This window comes from Euleptes europaea, chromosome 11 (genome assembly GCF_029931775.1).
Source record: "Euleptes europaea isolate rEulEur1 chromosome 11, rEulEur1.hap1, whole genome shotgun sequence".
Classification (NCBI taxonomy): Eukaryota; Metazoa; Chordata; class Lepidosauria; order Squamata; family Sphaerodactylidae; genus Euleptes; species Euleptes europaea.
This window is the reverse complement of record NC_079322.1, coordinates 15138525-15162284: the sequence shown is the minus strand read 5'-3', so window position 1 is coordinate 15162284 and position 23760 is coordinate 15138525. Positions and strand designations below refer to the sequence as shown.

The 23760-nt window shown below is 42.2% G+C and overlaps 1 protein-coding gene across 1 annotated transcript in view; it reads left to right on the top strand.

The window, feature by feature from the left end:
• CUL1 (cullin 1) overlaps positions 1-23760 on the top strand; it is a 68633-nt gene that overhangs the window by 31616 nt on the left and 13257 nt on the right. Inside the window, exons 4-15 of the mRNA XM_056857506.1 lie at positions 1580-1747; positions 3770-3820; positions 5450-5540; positions 7348-7511; positions 9191-9353; positions 13376-13506; positions 16774-16881; positions 16968-17074; positions 20074-20122; positions 20420-20551; positions 22750-22867; positions 23535-23611. Of these exons, the coding sequence (XP_056713484.1) occupies positions 1580-1747; positions 3770-3820; positions 5450-5540; positions 7348-7511; positions 9191-9353; positions 13376-13506; positions 16774-16881; positions 16968-17074; positions 20074-20122; positions 20420-20551; positions 22750-22867; positions 23535-23611 (1359 nt within the window). The remainder of the gene's footprint in view (positions 1-1579; positions 1748-3769; positions 3821-5449; positions 5541-7347; positions 7512-9190; positions 9354-13375; positions 13507-16773; positions 16882-16967; positions 17075-20073; positions 20123-20419; positions 20552-22749; positions 22868-23534; positions 23612-23760) is intronic.

The window sequence follows — 23760 nt, the reverse complement described above, 5'->3', positions numbered from 1 at the left end:
TTTTTTAAATTATTTTCATAGAAGATGGATTACATTGTTTCAGTGTTACAACAAAAAAGAAAAATAGTAATGCTCATTTTACCCATTACCTCCATTTTATAACCCTCCATCCCCCATCACCCCCCTTCACCGTGCGCGACTCCCGTTGATTAATCTCTTAGATTTATACTTTATCTTACCCTATAAAACACCACTCTTAACCACTACACCACTCTGGCTCTTAAGTTAGAGCGAGGCAGTTGATACGATTGCCATCAGACATTTACTATCTTTTCTACCAACCCACCGTGGCCAGTACAAAAAACAAAAGAAGGTTTGAGGGAGGGACCAGTTGCTAGCATCTCCTGTAGATATCTGAGGAGATGAGGAAGTAGGAGTCTCTGCAGTGTGTACAGAAAGATAAGAGAGCTAAAGAGCTACCGATGCTTCATGGATAGGTTGGAGCCTTCCTCAGGCATTGGCAAAACATCTATTCCCAGGATTTTCAATTTGTTTGAGATAAGTGTAAACCACTCTATATTTGCAGCTTCTCTTAATAAAAAGAAAATGAGGCGATTTTCATTTAAAGAAAAATGAATCTTGATCCAGTTGGATCAAGATTCATTTTTCTTTACATGAAAATCGCCTCATTTTCTTTTTATTAAGAGAAGCTGCAAATATAGAGTGGTTTACACTTATCTCAAACAAATTGAAAATCCTGGGAATAGATGTAGATAATCTACTGATGCTGGACAGTCAAACCATTTTCCGAGTAATTAAACAAAGACTGTTTGACCATGAAAGACAAAAAATCTTGCCCGCAATTCCTCCATCTTGTTCCCCATCCAAATTAGGTCTATCTTCCAATTTTGGTTTGCTCCAGGGTTATTTCTACTCTTTAAGTGATCCCTCCCTTCGTAGGGCTTTTATGCTAGCAAGGTTAAATGTTTCCCATCGGAGGTTTTATTTGGGAGATTTAATAACACTCCCTTGGAAAGGAGAATTTGCTGTTGTGGCATGAATCAGATAGATTCCATTCATCATATTTTATTGGAGTGTCAATTTACGCACCAAACATTTAATGCCGTTAATTGTAAACAGGAACTCTTCTCATTCCCTTTTTAGATTCCTAATGAATGGTTACGATCCAGAAATTACAGAAACAGTAGCCATGTTTTTGAAGTACGCCTCAATGATTATGATCAAATCAAAAATACAGTAGCTGATATCATCATTTGTCTATTTTAGATACCTGTTTTATATGTATTCCAAACTCATTTTATTTCGGCATACTCTATTTTATCTATGTCTATTTATATTTTATTATCTGATTAACTATGGAATGTCCTGAATGACTTGCTATGCCATTAAACGTTTTGAATTGTGAATTGTGGCAAAACATCACCCCTGAATTAACACGCTGGGAAAGGATTGAGATGACAGCCTAGTGGCCAGGGTAAAGGCATGGCGTGGCAAACCAAATCACTGTATGATGTATTCAGTTGATGCTCAGGCTGCAGCTGTGCCCTTCGCTGGGGGTCTTGCAGGATTGCAGTTTGCTGTTGCACCCCTTCTGTATTGGTGGATTGTCTCTTTTCAGGATGGGGAAGACTTGATGGATGAGAGCGTGCTCAAATTCTACACTCAACAGTGGGAGGATTATAGGTTTTCAAGCAAAGTGCTAAATGGGATTTGTGCCTACCTCAATCGACACTGGGTTCGCCGTGAGTGTGATGAAGGCCGCAAAGGAATATATGAAATCTATTCAGTAAGTGTTTCTAGATTTTCAAGTTTAGAGGGTATATTGTTATGAAGTGGGGATATAAATGGTCTTGTGTGTGCATGCTATTTGTATTATTTGCTGCTGTCAGAGAAAGAGCGACTGATTTTACTGTTGAAGTTCTTATGTAATTATGGATTGTTTTTAGATGTTTTTAAAAGGTTGTGAGCTGCTCTTAGCCTGGCTTGGCCAGGAAAGGGTGACCAAAAATCAAATCAATCAAATGAAATAATGCAAATTCTTTCTGGAAATATATTAGGTATAAAGGTTAGTGTTAGTAATGCCGTGTCATCAGATAATCTAGCATGCACTATTGGCCTGAAAAGAGCATTTGTAGTTTCTTTCTCTTGGGGGCCTCAGCGTATTTCAGTCCTAGGTGAATTTTACATTCTTCTTATCAATGAATGTCATCTTTGATTGTGAATAATATAGCTTATACCTTTTACCTTGTTATTGTCCCCTTGCTCGTCATTTGCCAGGAGCTGGCCCTGAAATAATGTGGTAGATTAACAGAATGGCCCTTCTTCCCAACAGTGCCTGTGTGAGCTGGGTCTTGTCTGTGAATGGCCTGTTGCAAAAAAGACCTAGGCTCACATGGGAGGCAAGCAGGAATACCCCTCTCCCCTCAAGGAGGAAAATAAATGAGATTGGGGTGGGGCAGAAGTTCATTTTTCTTTGCAGAGTATTTGCCTTGCTTAATGCCATGAGACAAGGAAAGTTTATGCTATAACTGGGTATTCACAATTGAATGAATAGTTTTACTTGCATTTAGCCATAGGCCATTACAAACATGTCAACAAGACCACAGATACTTACTGAAAGGAAATACGAGGTTAATAAAATGCTGGGTTGATAATAAATAAATATAATAAAACTGTGCTAAATTGATGCATATAGAGACATAATAACTAAAAATTGTGGTGTTCCAGTCGGCCAGTGGGACCTGGCAACCATTAAAATCAACTCGAAGGATCAGCTCCCTTGGCAACCATATTGGACTTTATTTTCTTTGCCGCCAGAGCATACAGGGAAGTCCTATAAGAAACAAACCCATCAGTGTCTTTTAATAGAAATACTAATTTCTTAGCACTAGGACAAGTATTTAGGCCAGAAACCAAACTTGCAAGAAATTTAGCCCTGGGTTCCACATATAGAGGACATTCTTGTAAGTAGTGGCATAAGTCCTCCAGAGCAGACATTCCACAGATGCAAAAACTTTGATATTTTAGAATTTGGCACTAATGCACAGTCAATACAGCCGTTGGCATTGTTTGAAACCGTAGGGACGTAAAGGCTGCTCTAAACAGCCCCTGAACGTATACTATATGCAGTGAAATATGGTAGAGTCTCATTAAGTTCTACTTAAAAGCAAAGAAATAGAATGTTTTCTCTGTCCTACATCTTTGTTCTTCTCTCCCTTGTCTCTCTGTTTTTTGGCTCTTCGTGAAGAGTGGGGGCTTGTAGTACACTGAGGTTCTTGTTTTGCTCTTCTGCCTTCTGTAATTTTAACGACTCAGAAAACAGCTGGGAAGGTGTCTTGCATGTAATTAGTAGAGTGAGGAAATGTTAGTCACTTTAAAGTTCAATTTTTGTCACTTTGTGTGTTTTGCTTTGCATTTAGGCCATGCAAAGTGACTTGTATATACAGGTTTAGGCTCCTTTATCTGAACTGCTTGGGACCAGAAGTGGTCCATATTTCGGATTTTTCCATATATTGGATTATTTTGGAATTTTTGCATATACAAAATGAGATACCTTGGGGATGGGATCCAAATTCGTTTATGTTTTGTATACATGTTACACACATAGTGGTATACACACAGTGGTTGTATGCCCCATAATCCTCAGCAGGGGCTCTGGGCAGATTCTTTTAGATTTTTTGGGAAATGAGCTGATCCGGAAAAGTGTTCCTTGAAAGTGATCTGCATTCTGGAGACTGTACAATCCCCTCAGATGTCTCACACACCTGTCTTTGTATTTATAGTCTTTTCCCTCCTTTTCAAATCCTAGCTTGCGCTGGTGACATGGAGGGACTGCTTATTCCGGCCATTAAATAAGCAGGTGAGTATCTGTATGAACTGCTTACTGCTCTGTAAGGTTCGATTAACACTCGATCGTCGTTTAAAATAGGTTTTGTGGATTCGATCTACGCAGTAATAAAAAGTACTCTCTCCAGCTGTCAAATAGCTAATTTGCACTCAACTGTGTGTGTATGCACCCACATATATGCATTGCAATATATAGAGCTTTACTGTAAGCTCTTTAATAAACATGTAGTTCTGAGTAGAATGTGATGTCACACTTGTTACATCAGCAGTAGCTGCTAATGGTTGCATATTTCGTGCTATCTAGTTAACATATAATGTCTAATTATACTTTTCAATCAGAATGTACAATGGGTTGTCACAGAACTGAAGTGAGTTGAAAGTCATCTAGTTCACGGGAGGGCCATGTAGCCCTCTACTCCCAATCAGCCTGTGCTGTCCAGGCTACAGCAAGTGAGAACTAATTTTATTTTATATTTATTTATTATTTCAATTTCTGACTCGCCCTCACTGGCCAAAGCAGGGCTTAGGAAGTAAGTACAACATTAAAATCAACATATAAATCATAATAATTCTGAAAATATATAAAAACTATTCAATTCTCAATCTAAAACGTAACCTAAACCATCAGATGGCGCTAAAAATACAGTACCCGCCGAGAGGACAGATAGCAGACAATTAATAACAAATGACAGATAAAGAGGGGAAAACACCCCCCACCCCGGTGCATATCTTGGATTACAGTTGGACAAACTAAACTCTTCAACTATAAATCATTATCAAAGAGCATTTTATCTGGGGTGGAATCCAAGCTCTCAGAATGCTTAGGATATCACGGGAAATCCGATGCTGCCCCCAACAGTTCCGTGGCCATCCGGGTGCCCCTGCGACCCTCTCCATTCATGTATCCTGTTAATGGGGGAAAGAGAGACTGGTGGCAACAGGTCACCGCAGGGAAAAGAAATTCTCAGCAACCTTCTGTTGTTCCTGTGTCCTTGAACACTGCAGAATCTTGGGAGCTGGAGGCCTTGTAAAGACCACAGGATCATACTTATGGGCTCCATAGGTTATGCTGAGAATCTCTTAGGCTTTAGCACCTGTGGTAATTTGCTAATCCCTGGATCCAGGAGGAGCCCACAGTGTTAAATAAAGCTGGCTGTGTACAAAGGAAAAGAAATAAACGTTTTTAAAAAATAAAGCTGGCTTGATGGCCCTGTGTGGGCAGAAAGGCAAGATATAATTTTTATAAGTGAATGTTACAAACAAGTAAATGGGGCAAAAGGTAGTTTATATCTGAATACAGAAGAATGGAGGAACATGCCTGCTTTCTGCAAATGTTTTGCTCTACTCTTCTCTGTTTGGAGAAAAAAATGACCTTTAACTCCACTAACTTGTTAGAAGGCAATCAAGTTTTAAGCAATGATGTGGGTATATTTGTATTTCTATCATATTAATTTTAAAAAATTGAATCCAATTTTTAAAATTAATTTTTAAGCATATATTTTAAATATTTTTTTTATCCGCCCTATCGGGACACTGTAGTTAATACGCATATTATAGCATGTCTTGTTTTCTGTATTTTCGTGTGGCCCAGGAGGGCATGTGAAGTTCAAACATCTTCCATTTTTTATCCATATTTTAAAAGGTAACAAATGCTGTGCTGAAGCTGATTGAAAAGGAACGGAACGGCGAAACAATCAACACCAGGCTAATCAGCGGAGTTGTGCAGTCTTACGGTAAAGCCTGTTTTCATTGAGAATTTATTTGAAGGCAGGGTGGCACAGCACAAGACCCCGGGCAAATACCAGCGCTTCCCTGCACTTCAGGTGCGCTTAGCATTACCTCCGCCTGGGTTCAGAGCAGTATGGTCAAGTTATCACCAGTTTTTCAGGCCATGCTGTATGGTTTTGTGTCCAAGACTCCTGAGAGCAGAAGCCTTGTGTGCTGTTGACTGACATTTAGGAGGGAGGGAGTTTGAAGGGGGGGGAGGAGAATTGAGAGGTGAAGGTACAGAGTGCTACAAAAAGAACAGAAGGTACCAGGAGTTGTGGATAATTAGCAATGCACTCCCCTTGAGAGTAAAACTATGCAAGTGGCCCTCACTGATTTGAGCTGTGAACCACCTGTTATTCCAGTATTCCCACTGTGGGCTAGAAGGAAGAGCCATGTGCTTTTGCTCCAAGACTAGACTTACCAGTAATGTTTTCAGGGGTCTGCCATCTTGCATATTTTTGGTGTGTGTGTGTGTTACGTGTCATCAGTTTGCTTCTGACTGATAGCAACCCTATGAATTGATGACCTCCAAAACCTCCTATCGTTAACAACCTTGCTCAGGTCTTGCAAAATGAGGGCCGTGGCTTCCTTGATTGAGTCAATCCATCTTGTGTTGGGTCTTCCCCTTTTCCTGCTATCCTCACCTTTTCCTAGCATTATTGTCTTTTCCACTGAGTCTTGTCTTCTTGTATTGTGATCAAAGTATGATAGCCTCAGTTTGGTCATTTTAGCTTCTAGGGAGAGTTCAGGCTTGACTTGATCCATTACTGTTTATTGACTCAAGCATTCAGTTTCAAATGTGTGGTGATGAATATTTATTTATTTCTGAAAGCGAACTAGTCTTGTGTAATAAATGATATGAGTTTGTCATTAGAGGAGAACGCTCACAGTGAAAAAATTGCCCCAAATGAAAGCCATTCAGTCCAAATGTTTGCTTTAGTGAAGCTGCACTCCTGTGCACAGGTATCTCGGATTAAGTCTCTTTGAACTCAAAGAAATCAAAATAAATGAACTTGTTTGGAACTTACTTCCAAGTAAACATGGATAGAATCGAGAAGTACGTGGTGACATAATACCTTGGTTTTGGATGTTTCAAGGTGCGTGTTGTACTCACTTCTGAAAACTGACTGCCATTCTGGTAACTAGAAATTAACTTCTTGCTAAGGAAATTAGAAATGAGCAATTCTGGAATGCCAGAACTGGGAAAAAAACCTGAAATTAATTGGGATCTATAGCCCTTGGCGCAGACTCAGTCTTCCATTCTTCCAAGGTTGGTAAAATGAGTACCCAGATTGCTGGAGGTAAAGTGTAGACGACTGGGGAAGGCAATGGCAAACCACCCCGTAAACATAGTCATGATGTGACATCACCACATGGGTCAGTAATGACCCGGTGCTTGCACAGGGGACTACCTTTATCCTATAGCCCTTGTATTGTATTGGGGGTATGGGCCTGTCTTTATGGCTTATGGCTGAAGCCACAGTACCTAAATGTAGCTAAGACTAATAAGGTTCAAGTATGTTTTAAACATAGGTCAAGTCTTCCTTCTCCCTCCATCCACGTTAACTTTTTAAAAAAGATAAAGTTGATTGGGTATGTTTGACTGGGTTATTGGTTGGTTATCTAATTAGAAATTTTAAGCAAGCGGTCTTGAAGGTACATTTCCCCCACCTCTCTGTAAAGCTACACACAAGCATGCAAAATGTATGCTGTGGAGCAGATTGTGTCATGAAGTGTAAATATACTTTTCTTTTGGTCCTTTTCTTCTAGTGGAGCTGGGGCTGAATGAAGATGACACTTTTGCTAAAGGGCCTACTCTGACAGTTTACAAAGAGTCTTTTGAATCTCAGTTTCTTGCTGACACAGAGAGGTTCTACACAAGGGAGAGCACTGAGTTTTTGCAACAGAATCCAGTTACAGAATATATGAAAAAGGTCTGTGAGCATGACGTTTCCCACTAGATCCAGAAACCACTGACGATACTGGAACTCCTAGTTTAAACTCTTTCTTCCATTACAATCAACTTAAATCTTTTCATCAACAGTTCTTGCACTTTGATGTTTTAGCTAATGGGCTTCTTCCTGGCCTCGATTTTTTTTTTTTTAACATACAGAAGAAAGAAGCAATTGCTCTAATTTTTTACCTTGATGTTTGGATCTTTTAGACTTATTGACTGCTGGGCATAAAAGAAAGCTACGTGAAGGTCACTGCATGTGTTCAAGAGCAGATCAGTTATGGCACACAGATTCATAGCAATAACCTAGAAATATTGAAGTCCTGGAGATAAATATGTTAAAGAAGTGATTACATAAATTAGCAAAGGGGTTGGCAGGCCTTCGAGGCAGATTGTTTCCCAAAATGATGAATTTGATGCTGGAGATACTGTTAATGACCAGGAAGTAGAAAACTCCTTAGTTTCTCAAGCATTTACAGCTTTTCAAAAGTAGACAGCCTTATAACAGATGAAAAACTATTTTCCTGCTTTGTCACTTTGTGAGGGAGTATTCTTAATTATAAGAAACACAAAAATCTTGACCTGGCTTTTAAATTTATTACTCCTGTTTAAATGTGAATCCCAGCCTTCCTTTGGGGATCTAAGATCCCAAAGTATCAATGTTCTGGTAGAATGACAGGTGCAAAAAATATTAAGGGCTGGTACATATGTTACATGCATCACATGGCGGCACCTTTGTGGCAGTAATATGGTGGCTGTTAATATACAGCGTTACTTAAGTCATGGATTGCCTGTATTGTGCAGAGCATTCACCCCCTTATGTGCACCTGCCTCTATGTAAAAGCAGCTACAGTGGCTTCCATGTGTGGGTAGTAAGAAGGAATCCACCTGGTTGGAGGAGGGTGGGGTATAAATGGAATAAATAAAATAATTTTTTAATTAGGCTGCATCGGAAAATTGACCAGGAAATTTATTTACTTCTTTGCTGCTACAGTTAACATACGATCCTCCAAATCTTAACTGTAGCATGTAATCTGAAGAAAATATTTTTAAAGGGCTTTTGCAATACTGTCCTTTGTGTCTTTGCAATAGTTTCAGATTCAATGAACACTTAATGAAGTTCAGGAGGGAAGCAGGAAATGGAAAGAACAGAATGCTCCACAATTTACCAAAAAACCACTATTGGAGATATCAGTATGCTAAGGATAAGAAGGGTTATCGATTGATATTAAGCCCCCCGGTTGAATGAAAGTGAGAATCTGGACTTTCATTTCCCTTTCTGAAATATGCAATGAAAGAAGTAAGATACAAGACAGTGCGCAAGAGGGGCCTTTGGCCAGTGCTAGATCATATGCTTTGCATGCAAAAGATCCCAGGTCCCAAGCCTGGTGTCTCAAGTTAAATGATCTCAGAGCAGGACTGAAAAAGTCCTCTGTGTGGCCTTTTTGCTACAAATCAGGCAATACAGAAGTAAACAGGTTAATATATTCCTAAGTGGCCTGCATTGGGGTGACTTTAGAAGGTTCAGTTAATGTTCAGCGATAACCTTTCATTAGTACAGATGGAACAGGCATAGCAGTGAAACAATTTATGAACCATTGCAACTTAGATATTGCAGCGTTTCAGTTACTATTAAGTATTATTTTTACACATTTGCAGGCAGAAGCTCGTCTTCTGGAGGAGCAGCGTAGGGTTCAGGTATATCTCCACGAGAGCACACAAGATGAGCTAGCACGAAAATGCGAGCAAGTCCTTATTGAAAAACACTTGGAGATCTTTCACACGGAATTCCAGAATCTGTTGGATGCGGACAAAAATGAAGGTGAGCCTCCTCCGCAACAAGTGATATTATGTCCCTCGTCTCAAGTTTGCGGAGAGAAATGCATTCCAGAATGTTTTGAAAAGGAAGAGGGCTCCAGACTCCCCTGCAGAATGTCATATCCAAGCAATGGGGCCAGCTGCTGCTTCTGTATTATTGCTATAACAGCAGAGGCTACACATGTGCTACAGCAACCCAGACAGTGGTCAGGAGGAAGTGGAGGCACTAGATTGGGTCCACCAACTTTTCTGATGGCGAAAACGGGAGGAGGTGTCCCCTTTAGCCCTGAAAAAGGGCTGTGCTGAGAATCATGAGACCTGCATGCACCAAAGCCATGTGACATGGAGGCTGTAGTATGGAGGGGAATGGAAAGGCTCTGAGTGAAAAAAACTGGCGATTAAGTAGGAAGTTTGACAAGGGGTTGAGGAAAACTGCTTATGTGGGAAGGGAGGCTGCAAATAGAGGCGAGCAAGAGTCACTTTGGTACTTGGAAGTCCATTTTTGCAGTGATTAACAAGATAACTAAGATGAAATGACAAGGGCAAACATCATTTGTACTTGTGGCAAATTCTTCACTGGGAGCCATTATATTGAGTAGAACGGATAGGGGGCAAAAACACTGAAAATAAGGATGTACAAATGGGACATACCCAGGAGCACACAAAGCTCTTTATTAATTTTAATTTGCTTCATCAGAAGTTTCATCAGCTTCATAAATTTTAATTTGCTTCATCAGAAGAGAGCCAGTGTGGTGTAGCGGTGGTTTAGAGCGGTGGACTCTGCTCTGGAGAACCGGGTTTGATTTCCCACTCCTCCACATGAGTGGCGGGGGCTAATCTGGTGAACTGGATTTGTTTCCCCACTCCTACACATGAAGCCAGCTGGGTGACCTTGGGCCAGTCGCAGTTCTGTTAAGAGCTCTCTCAGCCCCACCTACCTCACAGGGTGTCTGTTGTGGGGAAGGGAAGAGAAGGTGATTGTAAGCCAGTTTGAGTCTCCCTTAAGTGGTAGAGAAAGTCGGCATATAAAAACCAACTCTTTTTCTTCTTCATTGGTAGAGCCAGATAGCTGAGTAACTTGTAAAAAGATGTTATTTGCAGCTCTGCCAGTCCAAAAGTAAAATCCAAAAACCGCGAACACCATCTACAGAATACCTTTAGTTAGGATCAACCAAATGACACGTAAGAGGACAAATTCTGATGAACTCAAAAGCTCGCAGAGGGCTGTGTGCCAACTTTTAAATAGCCTAAAACTTGAGCCTTCAGACCTAGAGTGGAACTGTGCTTGCCGCAATTCCTTGGTGGCTTTTAGCTGTGTTACGTCGTGACCTCCAAGCCAAGGAACAGCTGCCTGGCTGTCATGCTTGGGATTGTATTCTCTATACTGGGAAATAAGTTTTTGTATCCAATCGCAGTCTCATGGCACACAAGACTCCGCAGGCTATTAAATGGTCTAATAAAAGCTTTATGTAAATGTGTTCTTTATAGTTTAGCTTAAAGAAACATGCAGCCACTGTGTTCCAGGTAACTGGGTTCATTCTCTATTGCCCACCATTGTAAAATTCTGCCGTTTACTATCTAGGAACAATGTGAACAGACAAGCAGTTTTATGCCATAGTCATTTCTAGCAACTTTAGGAAAGAGTTTGCTTTTATAGGGGATAGGCTGTGAAGATGACCTTGGCGCAACCTGTTTTAAAGCCACCTATACCCAACTACTGACATTTGCCTTTGAGACCATAATTTGCTGTGATCTGTGGTGTGGCCAAATACTTCCCACGTTACAGTTTCCTGTTATCTCAGCTTTCACAAAGAAGCTACCGGGGGAGGGGGGGGATTGGGACAGACTGGTCTTGACTGCATAGAGCAGGAAGCCTAACAGATTTTTTTTTGGCCATCTTTCAAGTTATAAAAACTTAAATGAATTGAATTACACCATTTCCTACCAAGGGGTGAGACCTTTGTCCTACTGAATATCACTACATCCTGGCTAAACAGCAGCTTGTTCTTCTATCTTCACATGACCCACATGCTCTGAGATATGTAGCGGCGAAGCAGGATGGTTCAAAATGGGGCAGTTAAAATGGGACTGAAGCCTCCGATCCAATTAATTCTTTCTTTGCTTTACACAAAAAAGGGGAAAGCTCACTTGGCTTCAGAGTTTAAATAGCACTAATCAACATAGACCACACTAAATAAGTTATTTTCTTACCATGATATGAACAATATGAACTAGTGCCCTTTATATCTATGAAGCAGGTATATCAATCAGAAAGGTTTGCTCTCCCCACCCACACCCACTCTAAATTTTAAAAAACATGAAAGCAGGAGAGGGGTTTTCTTTACAGAGGAGCAGTACAGGTTGAGTATCCCTTATCCAGACATCCGATATCCGGACTGATCCAAAACCTGGATGTTTTGAGCCGGCATGCAGGCATTATTCACAGGCCCTCAGCAGCTCCATTGATGGTTCAATGTACATAAAATTATTTAAAATATGGTTTAAAATTACATTCAGGCTATGTGTATAAAGTATATAAACAACATGTATAAAACAAATAAATCTCATGTTTAGACTTGGATCCCATCCCCAAGATATCTCATTATGTATATGCAAAAATTCCAAAATACGGGATGATCCGAAATACGGACTACTTCTGGTCACAAGGGATACTCAACCTGTATTGCTGTACATAGTAACAATAAATGGTGGGCAGCTTAGTCACATACCCCAAGTTGCTGGCCCATCACCAGCATGATTAGTGGGGGTTGTTTCTGTAGAAAGAATAAATGACCCCCCCACACCAAAAAAAACCCTAGCTCCAAGGAGCTCACAACTACATTGGAGTGTACAGCAACACCACCCACACCCACTAGTCACTGAGCACAGTATAGTCAAGGAGTCCCAGGCATCGCTGAGGTTTTTGCACCACCAGATAGAATTGCTCGGGGGGGGGGGGGTTGCACGTGCCGACTGGTCTCCAGCCATTTTGCTGAGCACCTTCCCATGTATCTGTCCCTAACGACTGAGGCCCGTAACAGCCCAGCGACCGTTGCTGTCACTTCCCACTCTATCATGTAGCTTGCATGCTTTGCTGCGCACCAGCAGTGCTCAGGAGGAATTTGTGAACTTAAAGGAGCCTGCTCCTCCCCCTGGCTAGAGCACAGCTATGCACACAATGGAGGCTGCCCTCTGCTCCCTCCTAGTGCCAGTCGCTTGCTGATGACAGATGAGGTTAATAATGAGCAGGGGCTGGTTGCCAGATTTGAATTATTCTTGCACAAGAACAGTTGGAAGAGAAGTTGCTATCCAGTCAGTTTTCAGGCCGGACTTAGGGTTACACCTGAAGAGCGCCGCCCAATTTTTGTATAGCATGAAGCACCACTAAATGTCACAATTACAGATAATAGGCTGAAGAACCTTGATGCCGTGACCTTGCTGCATTTTTATAATCTGCTTTATGAAAGGGATAGTTTGGTTTTCAAAACACTGAAGTTTTTGTGCCTAAGCCACTATTTTCCCAATACACTTTAAAAAAAATTCCAGCTGCTTAATGCCTTGAACTATTTTATGTGCCGTTAATGGCTGTGAACCTGCCCATCTTGTTTGGTCCCTCTGAGCTGTCCAGGCTTCCAGAGCAACCCAGTTAAGAAAACACCTCAGGTTCAGTAAGGAGTGGCACCACGTCTTCAGGCCGTGAAGACGTGGTGCCACTCCTTAAGTGACGAGTCACCATTAAAATTCTGTCAGAAGTGGTTTCATGCTTACATTTTGTTCTGCTTCTTCATGGTTTTTATATCAGCATGAATTGTGAAATGCGGCTTAATATTTAAGCAAAGGCGTTTCAGTTGTCCTTTGTCCTGTGGTGCAGAATTGACTAAGGGAACTGCTCTGGAGTTGCACTGGAACAACTCAAACAATTGTATGTGATAATGTATGCTTCTCCACAGTACTTTGGTGAAGAATTAAGATTTGGTAGGGGGAGGAGTTAACAGAAATGAAAGAATCTACTTCCTTTTCTTTCAGATTTGGGACGCATGTATAACCTTGTGTCTCGGATTCAGGATGGCCTTGGAGAGCTGAAGAAACTTTTGGAAACACACATTCACAATCAGGGTCTAGCTGCCATTGAGAAATGTGGAGAAGCTGCTCTAAATGCAAGTACCCCTTCGAAAGTAGTTTAGTGTCAGGTATGCTTTGGGCATGTATACATTCCCCCAAAGTCATGAATTAAAAAGAGCTGGAAGAGTTGCTGTCAGGATTGAATATACCACAGCACATATTAGACTCCTCTTGCATAATTAGGAGTGCTCTGATTTCTGGTTTGCATCCAGATTCAGTAACCCTAATTCCCATGACTAGGGGGAGTGAGTGCGTTCTGTACCATGCTGTTTCCTGGTGCGCATCTTCCTTTCATATAATCTTGCCAAGAAATACTTTAAAAAATTGAAATGGTTACTCTAAGAGCCTTTCAACAGTGACTTCATAGTGTTCATTTGGGAGGTTTAGACTTCCAAGGCATCAAGATATGAAAAGCCCAAGAAGATTATATATTGCGTAGCTTACTTCCTTTTTGAGCGCACTCTTATGTATCTCAGTACAATTCTGTTGAACTTTATGGTCAGGGAAGTTATCTAGAATTTCAGCTGAGATTCTTTGTAAAGCAATATGTAAACAGTGGATGGGTTGGCTTTTCTCTATCGGCATTACCAGGTAGTAGTGCTTCAGTTTAAGAAATGTTAAAGTTTAGAATACAGAAATTTGTGTTTGTTTATTTTAGCTGTTACCCTGCTTTTCTCCCCAGTAAGGACCCAAAATAGCTCACATCACTTCCCTCCTCCTCCATTTTATCCTCACACTAGCCAGCCTGTGAGGTAGGCTAGGCAGAGAGAGAATGACTGGTCCAAAGTTACCCAGCAAGTTTCCAGAGAAGAGGAGGGATTTGAACCTGGGTCTCCCAGATCTTAATCTCACACTCCAACTGCTATACCATGCTGGCTCTCCACCATTAAAACATTCTTGGGCACTTCTACAAAAAGATGTATAGCAGCCATTTGTCGATTCAGGATGGGCAAACTAAACTTAGAGTTCAACAGAGGTGTACTGTGATCAACAGCAAAATGTGGGGGGTGGAAAGTACCATCAAGTCACATCCAGCTTTTGGTGACCCCTCATGGGATTTTCAAGGCAGGAGACTTATAGAGGTGGTTTGCCATTGCCTGCCTCTGTGTAGCAACCCTGGACTTTCTTGGTGGTCTCCCATCCAAGAACTAACCAGGAGTGACCCTGCTTGGCTTCCAAGACTTGACAAGATCGGGCTAGTCTGGGCCATCTAAGTCAGGACAGTTTAAAATGTATTTAGCTCCAGAGAGGATGTAATGTTGCTGAGTTATGAGATTCACCAGTAAGCAGCTTTGGACATTCATATGAGGAGCTGGCTGCTTTTGTGGCTGGGCAAAGACATCTAACCTATCAGCATTTCAGATATGGTGGGTTGTCAGTGGGTTCCTAAGTTTGGTCTACTAAGGGAGATGACATGGTTGGGAATTTCAGTCGTTCTACTGAGCTGAAATTTTCATACTGAAAAAACCTTCCTGAAGGCTGTCGAATAATGATGCTTGCATTTTCATGAAATCATTTACTGTTAAGATGACTACTAATTATTCATATATTATGGTACACATTCTTTGGTTTTGTAGGTGCGTATGTTCTTCTAATAATCAGTGGATGTTCTTCTAGAAGAAGCTCACTGACATTCTAAAATAATGAGGTTTTGAATTAGCATATTTATCTAAGTGCAAAATCAGTCTCTGCTGTTGTCTTCTTTATTACTGTTTTTGCGACAAAAGTCATAAACCACGAGCCATCACACACTAAATGGGAAGCCCAAGATTTGCTGGCTGAGTTACAACGTGATTTTATTACAGCTGCCAAAAATGTAGCCACATGCAAAATTACTTGTTTATCTTCATCTCTTAGTAAGCAGGAAGGCTTAGCTTCTGAAGATAGAGTCCTACCTAAGCAAAGGAAAAATCAGTTCAGCTCTCAATTCTGAAAATTCAGGGCAATCCAAACAAGTATGATCTATAGAGTCAATTCGGTTAGTACCACATCCACAGAGTACCACTGAACCTTCCTAACAGCACTGCCAATGGCAAGGCGATCAAATTTGCAAGCGTAAATGCCCTTCTATATTTTGGAAGAGATAATTTAAGTAGGTAGTTTGGCATTTTTATTGGGGGAAGAATACCAACTGAAAAGGATAAACATACTCTGCGAGCTCCAACCAGCATATAATCAGGATCCCTTAAATGTCTTTTAGTTGACAGAATTATGTCATTGGTGATGCCCAAACATTAATAACATGGAATCCAAGTATTTGTCCCAATCTGCAATCTTTTTTCCCCAAAGAAGGGGTCAGTTATACACTGACCAGATGGCTGAAGGGGCTGTGGCTCAGTGGTGGAGCATCTGCTTGGCATGCAGGAGGTCCCATGTTCAATCCCAGGCATCTCCAGTTAAAGCAGGGGTGGGGAAACCTTTTTTCTGCCAAGGGCCATTTGGATATTTATAACATCATTCATGGGCCATACAAAATTATCAACTTAAAAATTAGCTGACCAAGCCCAAAGCAGGCAGCTGCCCCAGGTGACCCCCCATGCAGGCAAGCAGGCAGGCATCCAGCCAGTGGCGCACTCGCCCACCTGGTGGCACAGGATGGTCTGTTGCACCAGCTAGGCGTAGCCGTCCAGCCGCACACCAGAGTTACTCCTGCTCTGCACGGTCGGGGCTGGATTCTACAGCCGGCTTCTGCTACCTTCGCCTGCAGGGATGAAATGAGGACACACTGGCTAAGAACTCCCCCCAGTGCATTCTGGCCCTGCCTCCTCTAACCCCTCCATTGTCGCCACTTCTGCCCCCAGCCCTCTTGTAGAACAGAGGGAATACGTTTCTCCATGGCCTGGGTGGGAAAGGGTTAACACAGTTTCTTGGGTGGTCCTAGCAGCTCCATAGCTAATGACTCTTCTGTAAGGGGGGGGGAAGGTTCCTTTTCTCGGCAAAACAAACTAGCATCTGCTTTGAATAGAGGCTATTCCTGTCCGCGGGAGGGGGTGGATCACCAGTTTTTGATCCTTCTGAGCTAGCGATCTGCCAGGACCCATGAAGGGCCAGACCAAATGATTTCGCGGGCTTTAAACGGCCCCCGGGCCTGACACTCCCCACCCCTGAGTTAAAGGATCAGGCAGTAGGTGGCGTTGAAAGACCTGTCTGCCTGAGACCCTGGAGAGTCACTGCCAGGGTGATGGACCAGTGGTCTGATACAGTATAAGGCAGCTTCATGTGTTCATGTGCTCAAATATGCAGTAGTTGAGGAAACATTAAAAATCAGATTAATTTTTTGCCATCTCCTTTTTAATGTCTAGGATCCAAAAATGTATGTGCAGACAGTGTTGGATGTCCATAAGAAATACAATGCACTGGTCATGTCTGCTTTCAACAATGATGCTGGCTTTGTGGCTGCACTAGACAAGGTAAAACAGATTTAAAGTCTGTAGAAACCACTGACTGATGTTGAAGACAATCTCTTGAACGTTTCACTTTCCGTTGTGTTTTGCAGGCTTGTGGCCGGTTTATAAATAACAATGCGGTGACAAAAATGGCCCAGTCATCCAGCAAATCTCCAGAGCTCTTGGCACGGTATTGTGACTCTTTGCTAAAGAAAAGGTACGTGGGCCGGGGGAACCTCCGAGGCCTCCAGCAGGTCAGCTACTGAGAGTTTTGCACATGCAACTTATGAAGTTTTACTACATTCCAGCCCTCGATCAAGGGACGCATGCATCTTCTCTTTGCTTGTAGCTGGAAACGAGTCTGTATTAACTTCTGTAGCATTTGAATATACTCTCATTCTGTATGGCACTGATGGGCAGAATTGTAAACTGTGCTGTTCGAGCTATGGCAGAGACAGAATCACTGGCTGGAGATGAACCATTGTGAAGGGGTGGTGAGAGAAGAGATCCTCTTGGCTGCCCTCTGAGGTCACAGTCTGCCATGAATCAAAGGACTGATGTGACCTTTTGTCCTCCTTCGAATAATCTTGCCCTGGCCTGGAAAGCCCAGGCTAGCCCAGTCTCCTGAGATCTCGGAAGCTAAGCAGGTTCGGATGGGAGACCACCAAGGAAGTCCAGGGTCACTGTGCAGAGGCAGGCCATGGCAAGCCACCTCTGAACGTCTCTTGCCTTGAAAGCCCTATAGGGTTGCCAAAAATCAGCTGTGACTTGAGGGCAAACCAGAATAATCTTGGGAGTACTTGCATTGAATTGTTTTTATTGGCGGTGCTGTTAAAGACACAACAAAATAGGATCACTGTTCTTCTTAACAAGGGGATGGAGCACTCTGTTCACTTCAGTTACCAGGAGTGCACCTTGGCAGTACAAGTAGACAAAAGCAGTGATATATTCAGGGTGCAAGGCACTCCCAGAAGCGGAAGCAGCTAGTGGGAGATGCTGATATTGGCTCATCTGGGTTGGGGGGAGCATGCCTGGCTGTAGCTATAAAACAGATGAGTGTGTGTGTGTGTGTGTGTGTGTGTGTGTGTGTGCGGTCAAGTCACATCAGACTTATGGTGACCCCTGGTGGGGTTTTCAAGGCAAGAGACATTGGGAGGTGGTTTGCTATTCCCTGCCTCCAAGTCTCGACTCTGGTATTTCTTGGAGGTCTCCCATCCATACTGACCAGAGCCAACCCTGCTTAGCTTCTGAGATCTGACAACTCACTAATTAGCTGATTATAGAGGCCATTTTCACTCTTCCCCCCCACCCCATACACACACACCCTGTACCCAAAGTTAACATAGCTCTTTTGGTGAAGAAGGGAAAAGTTAAATAAATGCTCTCTCCTTAAGTTTGTGGTGGCATCTTCTAATAAAATCCTTTTGGAAGCAGATATGTTCCCCCTCTAGGCATTGGGAGGGGCCAATCAGGCTGTGGCAAACTTTACAGGGCCTAGCGTGTGGAGGACAAATTGTCATGTGCTCATTTTGAAAGAGGACATCAGTATCAGCTTGTTCACTCATTAATAAAAGGAGATGAAAATATTCCTCTTCTTATACAAAAGTGTTTATTTGAAACCCCTGAAATGCATTGTTATAGGCTGATTCTGATGTTTTGGGTTGATGGGATACTTTAGGAAGGGACCCGTTGATCAACATACCAGAATAACTCATGTATGTGACCTTTCTACATTTATTGTTACGGCCATTGGCCAGCACAAAACAACAGAGCAGTGCAAGTACCCATACAACACCAGTAAAAACAACAATAAAAAGGGAAAACAAAAATACATCAGAACAACCAAAAACAACCTGATCAAACATACCATCAACATGATAGGGTACCAGATGAACATTGTACATTATATATTGTGCATTGCTTCACCCTTTACTCGTCATCTGATATGTCACTAATAGTATAACCAGTTTTGTTTTGATCATTCCTTTTAATAATGGCCTTCCAGCAAAATTTAGCTACATCATAAGAAATAGCAGTGTTTTTATCTTCAAGCAGAAATTGGATAATTAATCTTTCTTCCATTATAGGTTGATGCAAATAACCATATTGTTATAACCAGGGCTCGATTATAGATCTTCTAAGTTCCTCATAGAGTTCACAATATAATAGAATATGTGGCAAGGACTCCTCTGCTCTTGCTGTACATGCGCGTTTTCTCATCTCTCTGGGTTGATTTAGAAATCTACCCAGAAGAACAGCTGAAGGGAGTGCATCAAAACGTGCTCTTGAGAATGCCCATCTCAGTTGGGGTAAAGTAATATTGGAAAGGTATGGAGCTGTGACTTTGCTACCACCAGATAATAAATTCTTATATACCCCAGAAAGTTGTGCAATTTCCGACTGGAGCTCCATATCATGCAAGCGTTGATGGACCTTGGCTTTTGCTCTGTTCAGCCCTAGATCCATCAAACTCCCAGGGTCAATGCCAATTGAGGAAAGTTTTTGAATTATCTTAACTGACCATTGTGGATACAGCGTGGCTGATAAAAAATAGCCTAATAGACCAATTGGGTTGAGGTGCACTTTCAACCAATAATTAATGGTAATAAATTAAATCTTTGTTTCAACTTTAAGAAGGCCCGCCTCCATTCTGAGTGCAGCATTCGGTACACAGTTGGGTACATTAAAAAGAGCCCTAAGATAGACAGATTGGACTCTTTCTAAGGTGGTGAAATTATTATAGAGGCCCAATTGTGCCCTGTAGCAAAGCTGGGATAGGGATTTGGCATTAAATACCTTAATGGCCGCAGGTATACATCCCCCACCCCTTGTCCTGACGAACCTTAAAATAGCATTAGTGCTCCTTTGTGCTGATATGATGTGACCTTCCTATTGTCTGTCTTGGACTGGGGAGGTGTTATAACTGGGTCTTGGGATCATGTACTTTTGAAATGTAGGTTTCATGCCCTAACGTCAAGGAAGACCTTTAATTCAGACAATTGTTAGCACAATACAAGAGAACTTTCCGATGCTGCTTAAGTATTGTAAAGTACCCTGAGCCTCTAGGAGAATTTAAGCCAGTTGACAGTATTAAGCTTTATTTTGGAATTCTGTTCTTATTTCAAATTCATGATACTGAGATAGAAAGGAATGTCCATGAATTGCAAATGGTAAAAATGCTGAATTATAATGAAAACACTGTATTCTTGACTGCAGCTCAAAGAATCCAGAAGAAGCTGAGCTTGAAGACACGCTCAATCAAGTGGTAAGGCTCTTGCAAAGTTGTCTTTCTGTTTTCACAAACTTTTGTGTGTTTGTTTCTAAACTAGATTAAAGTGAACTGCAATGCTTTGTAGATACTCTTGTGATTAAAACTAGACTGCTGTTCATTCTGAATTAATTGGGAAAGCCATAGCCCCCTATTTTACATCCCCCCACCACCCCCCACCCCCAAAAGAATTGTGGATTTTATAGTTGCCCATTTTAGTAAGCCTGTGAATGCTGTTGAATACAGTTGAGTGTTGTTTTGGAAATAAATACTGAAAGTGCATGCTTTTTCCAGATGGTTGTTTTCAAGTATATTGAAGACAAAGATGTGTTTCAGAAATTTTATGCCAAAATGTTGGCAAAACGGCTTGTGCACCAGAACAGTGCTAGTGATGATGCTGAGGCAAGCATGATCTCCAAGCTGAAGGTGAGTCTCTCCCTCTCCCCTCCTGCCCTCTCAGTACCTTCCCTCCTCTTTACTTATTATATTCACTTGGCAAGTCCATCCTGTAAAGCTGTGCCTGTGAAAGGCACATGTGCTGGTTGAAAACGTCTATTTGAGCAATTCTTTTTAAAAAATGTACTGAGATCCTTATACATTCAGTCTTGTTGTGGGCCTCAGGTGACTGTGGAACCGTTGCTCCTCTTGTGTCATGTAAGGAAGCAGTTGCTTGTTCACTAGTCCTCAGTGCCAGAGTATGTAGGTCGCTAGAGCTGATTTGCAACAGCACCTTTCTGGTCTGAAGAACTTGGCCACTATTGTATGTGACGGCCTCTGGCAATTCCACCCTGCACCAGCTCCTGGGAGCCTGTTGCCTGTACACAGAGCTGACACTCTTTGCATGCAGTTTCACAGTGGCGTGCAAGGCACAGATCGGCTGTGCAGAGGGATTTAAAGCGGCTGTGTTCTTTCTGGGGTGCAGTCTTTCCTTTATTATTAAGCTCATATGACCAAAGATCTTGAGAATGAAGAATACACCAAAGATAAAACAGCAGTAAAACATGATAAAATCATAAAGGACTGAAAACATAGTATTACAAATATAAACAATAAAATAGATAATGCCTCCAGTTACCACCTAAGAAAGTAAATACATAGACCCATCCAATTCGTATATAATCAGCGATAAAATCATTTTAACATAACTTTAAAGAAACTACTATTGCCAAATATTTTGCAACACATCTAGTTATTTCTGGGTCAGAGTCTGCTAGCAATAGTGACACCACCCATGGCTCAACAGGAAGCCGATATCTGGATAAAATAGGAGCAATCCAAACCCTGGGTGCAATCCATTGATCACAGAATAGAAACAGGCATTCTGTCGTCTCTATTGCCCCGATACGCAACCACAGAAGTGATCTGAGAATGGAATCTTATCAAATCACCCTCTCACTTCTGCTGTTGGCAGGACATTGAGTCTGGCGAGCATAAAAGCGCGCCTATGACTAGGGGTTGTGAGGAACTTCAAATATGAAGGGAGGGTAATTGCAGGAGAAAACGGGGGTGTGGTCACTATTAGTTGGTTACTCAGATTTTCTGATCAGCATCACAGATTATCAAACCGGAAGCTACTTTATCCTGGGTCAGATCATTTGTCTGTCTAGATCAGTGGTTCCCAAAGTGGGCAGTACCACCCCTGGGGGGCAATGGGATTACCTAGGGGGGCACTAAGAGGCAAGGGGGCAACAGGGCGCTAGATGTGGGCCCCCTCAACTGTGTTGTTGAATAGGGTAGGGGGTGCTGGGGTTGAGTTTGTGGAACCAAGTGGGCGGCGGTGGCTGAAACGTTTGGGAACCACTGGTCTAGATTATCATTGTGGCTTTCAATTGGCAGAAGTTCTCCAAGCTGTGAGACAGACTTTTTTCCCCCCAGCCTGACTGTGTCAGATCCTTTTTAGCATACAAGCTGACTGTTAAGCCCTGGACCTGCAAACATCTGCAAAATCTGTAGAAACTTTCAAGTTACAAGCTGATACAGATCTTTACAAGCCTGCTTGCCCACACTTACCTATATTAGTCATATTTGACACATCAGAGGTTGGAAAGGAAGAAGTGAAAAATGCTTCCTTTTCCAGGGTATGAAGTTCCCTTTTATGGAAATGATTTTACTCACCATAGGCATCTAGACCTGGTTGTTGAGTTTGATTAGGGTTTGAGTTTTTTTGTTGCTTCATTTGTACTTTCAGGCAGAACTCTTTTTTATGAGCACAGTATTGTTAGTATGACAAACAGTACCTCTGATGTTCCTTAAACCTTATCACACCTTTGCCTTCTATGGGGAAGTGCGGCATGTTCTTGACAGAATGTGGCACACTTTCAGGAGAGATCCGTGTCAGTCTTCCATTTTAAGCATGCGCTTTGGCCCTGAGTGTGGCAGCAGAGCTCGAGTCGGAAGCCCCCAGGTCCCAGGGGCACGCCTTAAAGCCCTCCGACTAGTCAAAATAGCTTTGTCCCTCTGACCCCAAGCACAGTGCTCTGGCTTTTGAATGGCATAGCACGCACTGTAAGCAGCCTCTGCTATCAGCCTTTGGAAATGAGCTCTTTCAGTGGAATGCATTCTCCTCACCCATCCGCACTCAGAATGCTCACTGCCTCACAATACTATGATGTGATTGATTACAGCAAGCGTGCGGCTTTGAGTACACCTCAAAGCTTCAGAGGATGTTCCAAGATATCGGCGTGAGCAAGGACTTGAATGAGCAGTTTAAAAAGCACCTCTCCAATTCGGAGCCACTAGATTGTAAGTGAATGTAATTTAACTGTTTTGTTTGTTTATTATGGCATCGCCCCACTGTCTTGCTTTCTGTGATGATAGTGAGCGATTGATGAATACATGAAATATAATCGTAGAAAGTATGTGGGGGAGCTAGTACTGGTCAAGTGGCCCAGTAGCATATTCCCAGTGGAGAGAACAAGGTGCATTGTGCCAGAGTTGACTCATAGGTCAAGGACTTCATTCAATTGACCTAGATCAGGGGTATCAAACATAAGGCCCACGGGCTGAATCCAGCCCCTTGAGAGCTCTTATGCGGCCCGCAAGACAGTCATCCCCCACCCACCCCAGTCCCGATCTGGGCTGGCTAGGTATGGCCCAGCCTGACCAAGTGACATTGATGTGATATCCGGTCCTCGTAACAAAGGAGTTCAACACCCCTGACCTAGATAAAAGATGTGTTGGGCATGCAAGTTGTGTAAATAGAAGAAGGTGGAAGATCCTGTTAGTTGGTCCAAAATTGGTCAAATCCCACCTACAAAAATATTTTGTGTCAAGACAATGTTCTCTCATTGGCTTTGAAATCTCAGACCCCTCTTCTTTTTGTGTTCTCTTTAAGCAGTTTATGCTGGGGCTACAGTAGCGAAAGCGGTTAATGAAATCAGCTAATGGATGTGCTTGTTTTCTCTTCCAGTGGACTTTAGCATACAAGTTCTGAGCTCTGGATCCTGGCCCTTCCAAATGTCTTGTGCGTTTGCTCTCCCCTCAGAGGTGAGGCCACCTTGGTCTTTCAGCTTGCCGTCTAGCTTACAGGAAAGTTGCGGTTGTCTTCTGCAGGGCCAGTAGCATAAAATAGAATCCATTTAAGCCAAGGTTATGACTGGCCAAGTATTATTGAAGCAGATGTTGGCCTTTTGGGC